General features: G+C 49.9%; 1 protein-coding gene across 3 annotated transcripts in view; it reads right to left on the bottom strand.

Moving 5' to 3' along the window:
* Positions 1 to 5,045: 5,045 nt before the first annotated feature.
* The window catches only part of GALM (galactose mutarotase), a 55,208-nt gene continuing 48,068 nt past the window's right edge, over positions 5,046 to 12,185 (bottom strand). For all 3 annotated transcript variants that reach the window (XM_040993108.1, XM_040993106.1, XM_040993107.1), the window contains 3 exons: positions 8,684 to 8,825; positions 6,818 to 6,992; positions 5,046 to 6,250 (listed from right to left, as the gene is read on the bottom strand). In XM_040993108.1, coding sequence (XP_040849042.1) covers positions 6,173 to 6,250; positions 6,818 to 6,992; positions 8,684 to 8,825 — 395 coding nt within the window. In that variant the 3' untranslated portion in view covers positions 5,046 to 6,172. The remainder of the gene's footprint in view (positions 6,251 to 6,817; positions 6,993 to 8,683; positions 8,826 to 12,185) is intronic.

Genomic DNA, 12,185 nt, shown 5'->3' with positions numbered 1-12,185 from the left:
TCTTGGCATCTGTGGGATAAGTGTTTCTGGTATCAAACTGGCTGGACGCTTGATAGCTTTCCTGCAGGTGCTGGTGACTCCCACCCGCAGGAGCGGGGGAGCAGGTTGTGTATTGACAGTGACCAGTCGTGATGAAACAATCCATCAACCAAAGGACAGGATCAGAGTGTGCCCGCGACTGGCAAGCACCTAGAGTGCTGCGTGTGGAGAGACCTCGAAGCTCAGGGCCCCATTACCCATACTTCAACCTGTGCAGCTCTTCACCTGTTCCCTGAAGTGTTTCCCTTAGTTCTGTGAGCTGCTAGAGCAAACTGGATCAGAGGAGAGGTGTATCAGAACTCTGCTTTGTAGCAGGTGGCAGTCTGTTCACATTTGGTATCAAGCAGAGGGCACTTTGCGCGACCGAGCCCTGAACCTGTGGGGTCTGGTAACTGTCTCCAGGCAGGTACTGTCAGAGCTGAGTGGAGTTGGGACACCTGGGGGTGGCCACGGCAGTGTTGCTTGGTTGTGTACGGGGCAGATCCCCACACATCTGCCAATATGGGGAGTGGTAGGAGAGGCAGTAGGAAAGAGGCTTCCTCCCGGAACCTAGCACTAGCAAATTATGGCCTGCAGACCATTCAGTGCTGTGGTTTTCACTTATTGGATGAGCTAATGAGGACTTTATGTACATAGGTGGTTGAAAAAAAGAAAACCAAAGCAAAACATTTCATCCCGTGGAGACTGCATGGCAATGTAATTCTAGTATCCATGAACTGCGATTGGGACACAGTATGATCATTCGCGTAACCTATTGTCCATCACTCTCGTGTTACAGTGGCAGAGTTGAATACTTTTAACAGACTGTAAGTCCGCAGAGCAATACGTACTCTAGCTTTCATTTTGCAGAAAACAGTTACATAGCTCCAGTTTATTAACATTTATTTTCAACTTTACAATCTTTAGTTATCCCTGGAGATCTTGGGTTATTGGTTATTGGTACGGTTGTGGAGTAAGACCTGACCTTTGGTGAGGGAAGGCTTTTTTTTGACTCTGCTTGAAAGTGCTTCATGCAGCTGGTGCGGAAGCTCTAGCTAATGCGCTTACGCACTCACTGTCGCAGAGTGTAAGAATACTAGGGCAGTGGCGTTCATCCACAGTTGTGTACTGGGCCCACCCAATGAGTTCAGAAACATTTTAAGATTTATTTATTTGAAAATGTAACAGATCTTCCATCCAACTGGTTGATTGCCTGCGAATGGTTGCAGATAGTCAGGTCTGGGCGAGGCTGAGGCTAGAAGCCAGGACTTTAATTTGGTTTCCCACACGGATGGCAGGAGTGTGGGCCATCATGCACTGCCTGCTCAGGGGAGTTGGTAGGAAGCTGGATTGGAAGCACAGAAACCAGGACAAGAACCAGCGCTGTTTTTCTAGTGGCGCCTTAACCCATTGTACCGCAGTGCTGGTACGGTGGACTAAACCATTTGCTCGCAATGCTGTTAAATCAGAATACTGGTGTGGTCCAACTTCCTGCTAGTGCAACCGGGAAGGCAGTGGAAGATGCCTCAAATGCTTGTGTTAGGCCTCTGTTACCACATGGGAGACCAGGACGGAGTGCCTGGCATTAGTCTCTTCTGGCTGCTGTGAACCCGCAGATGGAGTTTCTCTGTCCTTCCGTCTTTCCTCTATCCTTCTGCCTTTCAGGACATCATTTTTAAAGAGATTGTTATTGGAAAGGAGATCAGATTTATGAAGAGGAGAGACAGATTCTCCATCCACTGATTCACTCCCCGAATGGTGCAGTGGCTGGAGCTGAGCTGATCAGGAGCCAGGTCTCCCACGCAGGTGCAGGAACCCAAGGCTTTAGGCCGTCCTCCACTGCTTTCCCAGGCCACAAGCAGGGAGCTGGATGGGAAGCAGGAGGGCAGCTGGGACACATACCAGGATCCATGCGGGAGCCTGTGCTTATAAGGTGAGGGTTAAACCATTGAGCTGTTGCACCAGGCCCAATAAACCTTTCTTTTTTTTTTTTTTTCTTTTAAGAGGAAACATACTCTATGATCAAAATCAGTGAGGGTGAAATATGGGCATCAGCATTTTGAACATTTCCCCTGGTGGGTTTTTTTGGTTGTTGGTGGACAGAGACCTCTTACCAGCTAACTCGCTTGCCTCATGCATGCTCTTAGGAGCTGGGGATTCAGTCCAAGTTCACGCTGTGGGTATCAGGAACTCGTTACATCCCTGGTGCCTCGCAGGGTCTGCATTACCAGAAGGCTGCAGTCATATGCCAACAGCAGGTGTTCAGAAAGGGGATGTGAGGCTGATGGGGTGACACAGCATGCCAGCTCTGCTTGTTGCTTCTAATACACAACCAGGACTGAAGACCTCTGCTCCGGGCTCTTCCTGTACGGGTCGTTAGATTGGCATTGAATCTAATGAAATGATAGCGTTTGTATGTGATTCAAAGGAGAGTTGTATGATTTCTAACCAAGGGACCTTTCTATTCAAAAGGCTGAAATGGCATTTAAACTTTGTACCAGTAGAGGTCACTGTGCTCAGAGAAATGCTCATTTTCCAAGCAGCTAGCTTCTAGAATTGTTAGGTTATGCTTGGAACTAAGGCAACCTCAGGGATGGCATCTGGCCACAGTTACTGCTGAAAACACCCGAGGTTCGTTGGCTAGCTACGTACATAGATTCAAAAATGTTAATATGCTTATGTCTTTATCATTATGAAGCATCTCTGGTTCTAATAGTAAATCGCGTTGTTTGCTATTGTTGTTTGTGATTACAGCAACTTATTTGTGAAGAGCAAATTAGGCAAGCCTCTTCAGACAGCATATAGTTACTGAGTTTTGCTTTTCTTTGTAAAGAGTTACTTATTTATTTTTATTACAAACTCAGATATACAGAGAGGAGGAGAGACAGAGAGGAAGATCTTCCATCCGGTGATTCACTCCCCAAGTGAGCCGCAACAGCAGGTGCTGCGCCAATCCGAAGCCGGGAACCAGGAACCTCTTCCGGGTCTCCCACGCGGGTGCAGGGTCCCAAAGCTCTGGGCCGTCCTCGACTGCTTTCCCAGGCCACAAGCAGGGAGCTGGAAGGGAAGCGGGGCTGCCGGGATAGAACCGGCGCCCATATGGGATCCCGGTGCGTTCAAGGCAAGGACTTTAGCCACTAGGCCCACGCTGCCGGGCCCTGAGTTTTGCTTTGTAATTCAGTCTGACAAATAACCATTTGGAGGTTTAAACCCCTTACATCTAATGACATTATTGACCTCATTGGGTTTAAGTTTATCACATTGCATGTGTTTTGTCTTCCTCTTACTGCTTGCCTTTGTATTAAATTTTTTTCTGTATGTGCCATTTTAATTCCTCTTGGGTATTCAAGACTATATATATTTAAGATTTACTTATTTTTTATTGTAAAGTCAGATATACAGAGAGGAGGAGGAGAGACAGAGAGGAAGATCTTTTGCCTGATGATTCATGCCCCAAGTGGCTGCAATGGCTGGAGCAGAGCTGATCCCAAGCCAGGAGCCCAGAACCTTTTCCAGTTCTCCCACACGGGTACAGGGTCCTAAGGCTTTGGACCATCCTTGACTGCTTTCCTAGGTTGTTAGCAGGAAGCTGGATGGGATTAGAACTGGTGCCTATCTATGGGATCCCAGTGCGTATGAAGTGAGGATTTTAGCCACTAGGCTCTGGGCCCTAAAATTATATTTTTAAATCTATTTTGATCTATTTTCATTGGGAGTTCCCTGGGAGTGTGTGGCTAGTTTGGGCCTCGGGCTCTGCTGTGTTTGCATGCAGCCTCCCATCATCCAGGAACCTGCTGGCTGCCAGGCCGTACACTTGGTCTGCTTATGCAGCACCTACATCATAGCTTCAGTTGACACCATCGTTGGGCTTGGCTGCTGCCCACCAGGGAGATGCGATGGACCTCCCTTCCCCCATAGGTGCTCGCTTGTTCTGTGGTTGTGCCCTCACTCAGCCTTCACCATGAGCTGAGGACGGAGGGGAATGGGGACTCGCCTGGGCAGAAATGCGGAAGACTCTCGGTTCCCACCCAGAGCCCAGCAGCTTTTCATACGTAAAGACATTTGACGTTTGAATGTCATTTCTTGGCTTGGCTTCTAGAGCGCCAAAATTGTTTTGTCGATTCTTTCACTATTAGCATTGCCTTTTGTAGATCTACTACTGATCCCCTTCCTTGAATATAGCTGCAAATGTTACCCAGAATATCTGAGAGGTTTTTATTGTGAGCTGGGCAGCCAAGCTGGACAAGTTGGAATGTACAGGGAGAAGATAAGTGCTTGGACTGGAGAAGGACTGCACTGCTGTCCGGACTGTCCAGGTGGGATCCATCATGAGGCATGACATAAGCTGCCACCTTGACACTGTCCTTAGTGGGCTCCCGGTCAGGTCCTTTTCCCAGGCCCTATGCATGGTAGGAATGAAGGATATGAAAGGGTGGACGACAGATGCCTGAGCCGCTGGGCGCTGAGCCTAGAGTCTGCCTTCCTTCCTGGGTTTGAGCAAGGGCCCAGAACACTGCACAATCTGTACTTCCACCCCGCAGCCTGCTTCTAGGGCCTTCTGGACAGCTGAGTTCTTGGTCATGATTCATCTCCATTAACTGCCTAATTCTATTTTATTGGAATCCTTGCCAGGGTGTCTGACCCTACAACCCTGCCATGTAGGGGTGAGTCCTGTAGAGCAAAGAGGTCCCTGGTCCCTGGCTGGAGAAACTGACAGATGGCCCAACGTGCAAGTCCTCTTCCTCCCAGAGGAAGCCAGTGTGTGATTTTACTGGTGTTGCACTTCACCAACAGTCCCGTCTCCCTTCAGACAAGATCCAGGATGTGCACTCTGCAGTTCTCCCTCTCTTAAGATTTGTAACTAGCAGTGTTGATGAGTGGTGACCGTGCACTCCAGTACTATATCTCCTCCTCCCAGCCATCTTTTGCTGTCATAGGACAGAGAATTTGACATGCCCATAACCTTGACCATTTCCCAAAGGCCTGTGCCTGAAGATTTAAAAAACTGAAGAAACTGGAGTCTCCTCAAGAGTCAGATTTTGGCTTTATTTCAACTGATTGTGGTAGAGAAATGGTACAAATATATTTGGAAATCAACAACCCATACCCATCACTGATGATTATGTGGCCCAGAAAAGGAAGAGCCCCTAGCCTCATCCACTTAGCTACATCTGCTCCCTGTGCGACGTGTGCCCCTCACTGGGCTGGCACATGGGGAGCTGGCCGAGGGAGGGGGTTGACGCTGGCCTCACCCTAGCACAGCTCCCAGGACTTGTTTCCTGTGCTTGCTTTGGCTGGGCAGGGCTTTCTCAGTTAACCCCAAAGGCAGATTCTTAAATGGTTCTTTGTGGACATTTTGATCTTTTCCCCCGAAGTGACTTCACTTTGAAGGCTAAGAGCTCACTTCAACCTAATACTTCCTGCAAAAGTGGCTCTGGGAAGAGAAGTTGGCTCTAACAGAGCAGGGCTCATACTCCTTTTTGCCCCTCAGTGACCCTGGAAAGGCTCTGGTGGAAGCAAAGACAATGACGTGAGTTGGCATGACCAGAAGTCAAGTCCTGGCTAACAGTTGTAGTAGCTTGTGGCAGGTCTCTCTCTTTCTCTGGGCCTGAGCTTCTGCTCTCTGGTTTCAGCCACCAGGGCTGGGTGGGGCTGAAGCCAGGAGCCTGAAACTCCATCAGGCTCTCCCCTTAACCATCTCTTGCCTCCTGGAGGCACAGAGTCCCATCTGGTGGTGTGCTAAATAAGCTGGCACAACTTTTGGAAATCACTCTTGATTTGAAAGGGGTTGTGGGCACAGGAGGAGGGAAAAATGACAATAGCAGCATCAAAGGAAGAGTGGGCAGTAGGAAAGAACACGGTGTGGGGAAGAGATGGAACCAATAGCAGCCTAAGACTTCTGGGCATCAGCTGGTGACACTTGTGGTTGGAATTTACTTGCCTGGGAGAGCTGATCGTTAGACATGGCCTGGAGTCAGGCTTGGGAAAGGAAATCCTCATTCAGACTGATTATCTAGTCGGCTACCATTCATACAATTATAATTTGTGGGATTGCTTGGGAGGCCTCTCAGTCTTCGCCCCCATCTCTAGACTGGAGACGGCTGCGGAGGGGGCTCCTGGTCTGCTCTCTGCAGGATCAAGTGTGCACATTTCCTTAAGCCACAGCAAACTTGAACCAGGTGGTGTGGTTGTATTCCTCCTCGGGCCTCAGCAGCACAGGAGGGAAGTTGGGCTGTGAAAATGGGGAAACGAGCAGGACACATCGTTAGTCATTCTGGGTGTGCTTCCAGAATGGATTCTGTGGAAGCCAGCCGTGCAGGTCTGCAAAGAGAGGAAGCCCTGGAACCAGAATGGAAATCTACCACATCCCTCGGCATGCGCTGTCGTAGCAAGAGCTGCTCGATGCACGCATTAGAATGTTGATTTACACTCCGGTCTAAGGTGCAGGGTACTTAGCAGGGGTTGACACTTAGCAGCTGGAAAAGAAGGTTGTGAGACAGCAGACAGGAAGGGCCACTGTGGAAGATCTGTCTCAAAGCGTGGGTGCAGAACATGCGTGGGTCCACCAAGCTGAGGAGGAGCACCAAGCTGCCCGGAGGCCTTGCAGGTGCATCCCTGGACCTCTTTTTAAACATGTAAGCAACATGCTGGTAACTTGGCTCTGTGTGCTCTGTGTTTGTCATGACGTGGGGGACAGAACCGTGGAATTCTGACACCAACAGGCTGGAGTGCTGTGAGCTCTGTCATGTAGTGTGACCTTGGATAAAGCCCCACTCCAGCAAGCCAGCCTGTGCTTTACCTGGTTGACTGCGTTAGGCCAGTTCTGGGTCTCCAGGCAGAAACCAGAGTGCTTGGGATAGACTGATCCGCCCTTGCCCTTCAGCGTGCCATCCAGGAAGTTGGCCGTGTAGAACTGGACCCCAGGTTGGGTGGTGTACACTTCTAGTACCCGCCCGCTTGCAGCATGACGCACCCTGGGAGTAAAGACAAGCCACAGATGAGTTCAGGGAGGAAGTGCTGGCAGGGAGAGCAGGAGCTGGGAAGACATATCAAAACAGGAAGCAGACCTGGCCACAGGGCAGGGGCAGGGAGCGTGCTGGACAGAGGTAGAAAGGGCACCATGGAAAATTCTTGGAGCTTTGTGAGGGAAGCCATGTGGGTAGATTTGTTTCAAGATTTATTTGCAAGGCAGCATTAGGGAGTGAATGAGAAACAGCAAGGCATCTTCCATCTGTTGGCTCACTCCCCACATGGCATGCAACAACCAGCGCTGGTAAGCTGGAGCCGGCAGGCTGGAACTCCAGCTGGATTTCCCGCAGGAGTGCAGGGACCCGAGCACTTGGCCCATCCTCTGCTGCTTTCCCAGGCACATTAGCAAAGAACTGTGAAGGATGTAGAGCAGCCACGACTCAAAATGGCTCTGCTATGGGATGCTGCGTCACAGGTGGCAGTTTAACCAACTGCCCCACAACATTGACCCCTTGCAGGAATGGGTGATTTTAAGGATCCCCAGGAGCACCCCTTTTCTTTGGGGAGAGGGCAGAATAGCCTCGGCCCAGGCAGCTGCAGGTAGGAGTGATCCACCGGCTTAGGGTGCTGCAAAGGTGGAGTCTCTCCTAGACAGTTGGAGCTCTCAGCTTGGCTGTGTCTGCTGAGACAGAAGATGCTATTAAAGTCTGCCCTTTCCTGGGGTTCGAGCAGCTGCCTGTTCACCAGCTCTCCCCCTAGAACAGTCCCTGTGGGCTCCCACCAGATCTTCTGTTTCCTTTGTGTACAACCAGAGCTCTCCAGAGCTGATCCTACGTGGCTGTGCCCCTGGGATCAAGGGGTACAGATCCAGAAAGGCCTGCACCTGACAGTATTACCAAGAGGCCAAATATGGAAACAGCCAACATGCCCCTTCTCCCCTATGTTGTCCACCAAGAGGTTCAGCGAAAGATGCATGGGACCAGGAGGACCAGGAGTTGTGCAAGTGGGAAGAAGCTGGGAGGACCCCATGGGGTTGGGACAAACAGGAGTGATAGACACAGAAAAGAAGGCGACTGGAGTTGGTGGGGGACACAGCCTGGCTGTGTGCCGGGACTCTGGGGGAAAGAGGGTTTGAGAATTCCTACCATCTCCCATAGAGTTACAACAATTTGCTGTATTTAAAATCCCATTCATCGTACTGCCATGCACTGATTATTAGCGTCAAGCAAGAGATTGGCTCCTGGGTTAGAGCCAAGGATTCCCTCCCAAAAGATGACTTGAGTAAGAAGAGGCAGGTGCATGTGAGCAGGGTGCAGACTGAAGCTGGAGGTGGCGACAGCTGCAGGGAACCCATCACTTACTTCCCTGACTTCCTGCGGGAGTAGGCGGGACATAGATCACGGATCAAGAAAGGATAGAGGGCTCTGGGAGTTTGGTGCAGGAAGAAGTGACTTAAGGCAGGAAGAATGAGGGCAGAGATGAGGACATGGGAGTAGGTGGCAGGGATAATGGAAGGTGATAAGGATTTAAACTCCACAGATTCACACATGGCGGGGAGTTTTGAAGAGATCCAGGCTGTGGGAGTTGGTCCCCGTAGCAGAGTAACTGCTATTGCTAATGCCAGGGGGAGAAGTTCTTTAAATGCAAGTTGATGTCTCTTCCTCCCTACTGAGATAGTAAACAAAGAGCTCCCCACCTTGCACAGAAATGTTTTTCTTTGGATTGCTTCAGGCAGAAATTGTGGTCAAAGCCATTGATGCTGAACTGCTGCAGGTGCTTCCCAAGTTCCACCGGCTTCCTTAGGTCGAAGGCAGTTCCTTGCACTGGAGCAACTTCTCCTGGTGGGAAGAGGCCAAAAGCAAAGGTGGTGAGGGCCCAGATGCAGTCAGCGGCTACAGCCTCCTGGGGACCCACCGGTTCTCCACCCCCGCATCCCCCCACAAAGGAGAGAAAGGAACCTGGGAGTTGGGAAGGAGAATGAATTCTTGGTGCTAGAACATTCTGTGGATTGCAAACCTGCAGTGGTTATCACAGTCACAGGCATTAACACTTGAAAATGTGTCAAAGTCAAGGAAACATGATTTCCGTAAGAGGGTGATGGGTGCCCCACTCATTCAGTCTCCTTACTGACATTTCTTGCTGGAGTTTACCGCAACGCTCATAACCACGCATTAGCACCAGCAATGGCTAGCTAGAGAAGTCCTGAGATATGATTCTCAAATCATGTGGAGTCAATGGCAGCCATCCTGCCCCAGGCATCTTCCCATCAGCCTGTGGACACACCCTAGACACAGCAGGAGCTGTTTTTAAAAATCCTGGAGCAGGGACAGGCACTGTGGCATAGTAGATGAATTCTCTGCCTGTGGTGCCAGCATTGCACATGGGTGCCGGTTCAAGTCCTAGCTGTTCCACTTCCCATCCAGCTCCCTGCTCATGTGCCTGGGAAAGCAGTGGAGGATGGCCCAGGGCCTCAGGCCCCTGCACTGATAGGATGCAGTTGTCTCTAGTGTCAACTTATATCTGTGCCACAATATCTGTTTTGAAGTTATATCTTTAAAAAAAAGTATTTATTTATTGAAAGGCAGAGAGAGCAAAAGAGAGGTATTGTATCCACTGGCTCACTCTCCAAATGGCCAAGCTGAGTCCCTGCACCAAGTGGGAGATCTGGAAGAATTTCTAGGCTCCTGGCTTCTGACTGGTACAGTTCTAGCTGTTATTTTTATGTAAAAGAGTTACAGAAAGGAGAGACAAAAATCTTCCATCTGTTGTACATACCTCAGATGGCTGTAATGGCTAATGCTGAGACAGCTTGAAGGCAGGAGCCAGGAACTTCTTCTGGTCTCCCACATGGGCGCAGAGGCCCAAGCATTTGGGCCATCCTCCATTGCTTTCCCAGGCTATTAGCAGGGAGTTGGGTCCGAGGGGGAACAGGGCCAGGAACTGGTGCCTGTGGGGGATGCAGGCATCACAGGCAGTGGCTTTACCCGCTACGCCACAACACTGATCCAAAGACACGATTGTTTTCACCTTTTAAAAATCTCTGAACTTATCTCATGGTGTAACTGGCATGGGTGTTCTTTCTTCACGGGACCTACAATGATCGTTGGTAGTGAACTTGATAGTTGCTGGCATCTTTGACTCGGTCAATCTGTAAAATTAGTTTGCAACTTTTTCTGTTGTATTGAAACCACCGAGAAGTATCAGGACTTTGAGGCAGAAAAAAGAGCAATGGGAATATTGTGCAAATCATCTCAACAGGAGACTTGGGGGAAGGAGACGGCTCTCACCAGTGGGCCCAGCGTCACGTGCAGGGAGGCGGTGCCGCCGCCCACAGCCCCTGACCATGGAGCCCTTCTGTTCCACCACCTCTCGTCCTGTCCCTTCCAGTTCTGTTCAGATGTCAGGACAAGCCATTTCAGGGGACACGGTTTTCTTTCTTAATTTTTGAATTTGGATGATACTTGTACATGTAATAAACTTAACAAATGTAAAAGGGTAGAAAATAGTACAGAATAAGAGACTTGTTGTCGGTTTTGTTGGCCACATCTCCACTTTCTTTCAGGGGAAGTAGCCTCCATTCCCGTTTTCTCATGCATCGCTCCAGAGATATGACAAAGATGTCCCAGAATCCAACTCAATCTCTCTCGCTCTCTCTTTCACACACATCGAGTGGCCCATCTCCATACTTATCTTCCTTTTTCAAATTATTTTATTTTTAATATTGTTCACATAATTGAGAAGGCTGCACGTCCCGGAGTGCTCCTGATTACAGGGCGGGGAAGGTCAAGGCACAGAGGAAGGTGGGTGAATAAATGTTTCAACTCTTTCTTTTTTTTCCTCCTGTATCTACAGGGGAAGAAGGGATGGTGGCTACTTCTTGCTGTCAAACTCAAAAGCACCCGAATTCTCTTTTTCTCAGCAGAGTCTGCCCTGTGCTTCTGCCCACCCTCCCTTTCCCCCCTTCCTCTTCGCTTCTAGGTCTCAGGATTCACCTGCAGGTGCGCTGAGGCACCAGTAGGTGGTGCTAGAAACACGAGAAAGAACTTGCTCCACAGGGTAAGTGGTCCAAACCTGGGCAGGTTCTGGTGGTAGGATCTGCAGAGCTGAGGTGTACCTTCAAGTCCCAAACCCCGAGCCCCCAACCCACGTGTAATCCCATCCTCCTACTTATCCGTCAAAGCCCCTCCTTTCCTCAAATACATTTACCCCTCCTGGGACCTGGTGAGGAAGAAGCCATGCAAATGTGGAGAAATTTTATGGAGCACAAGTTAAAAGGCCCAGGTGGTTTTGTCAGTAGTGGGCTCCACCCCTCTACCTTGTAAAAGGAGGTGCTGGGAGTTGCTCTCTCCCGTCCCCTGCCTTCTCCTTCTGGCCCACTGCCCACTCATGATGGGCATCTGTTAGTGTGGGGTTGCCATGCTCACGTGCTGTGTGTGTGTGTGTGTGTGTGTGTTCGCTTTCTCATCTTTAAGCTAAAACACTATCACTTTGCGCACCTTGCATATACCTCTACTTGGGATGTTTCTTTAGCTACAACATCCTGGAATAAAAATTAAGTCTCATTGCCCCAGAGCTCTGGGACAATTACTAGTTCAACTTGGATGTTTAAGGTCGGACATCAATTCCAAGGTGGTGGTAATGCACCTGGTCTCCCCGTCCTGTGAACTCTGCATCACTACCCCCGCTCCCCACGGGCTGTGAGAAAGGCACAAGTGCTTTCTTTAGGAAATAATTACTCTGGGAAAAAGTAGCAGCTATTCTCTCGGCTTGAGAAGATAATAATCTTGGGCCCGGCGCGGTGGCGCAAGTGGTTAAAGGTCCTCACCTTGCCGCCCGGGATCCCATATGGGCGCCGGTTCTAATCCCGGCAGCCCCGCTTCCCTTCCAGCTCCCTGCCTGTGGCCTGGGAAAGCAGCAGAGGACGGCCCAAAGCTTTGGGAACCTGCACCCGCGTGGGAGACCCGGAAGAGGCTCCTGGCTTCGGACCGGCATAGTATCGGCCCGTTGCGCTCACTTGGGGAGTGAATCATCGGATGGAAGATCTTCCTCTCTGTCTCTCCTCTCTGTATATCTGCCTTTCCAATGAAAAAATAATAAAAAAAATAAATCTTTAAAAAAAAAAAAATAATCTTACCAACTCATATTCTGCAAGGTCACTTGCTGTGTTTTCTTCTCTAAGCTAGGATGGTGCTTACAGT

Source organism: Ochotona curzoniae, unplaced genomic scaffold (assembly GCF_017591425.1).
Source record: "Ochotona curzoniae isolate NIBS_2020 unplaced genomic scaffold, NIBS_Ocur_1.0 contig_883, whole genome shotgun sequence".
Classification (NCBI taxonomy): domain Eukaryota; kingdom Metazoa; phylum Chordata; class Mammalia; order Lagomorpha; family Ochotonidae; genus Ochotona; species Ochotona curzoniae.
Note: the sequence above shows the minus strand (reverse complement) of the source record. Positions and strands in the feature narration are given on the sequence as shown.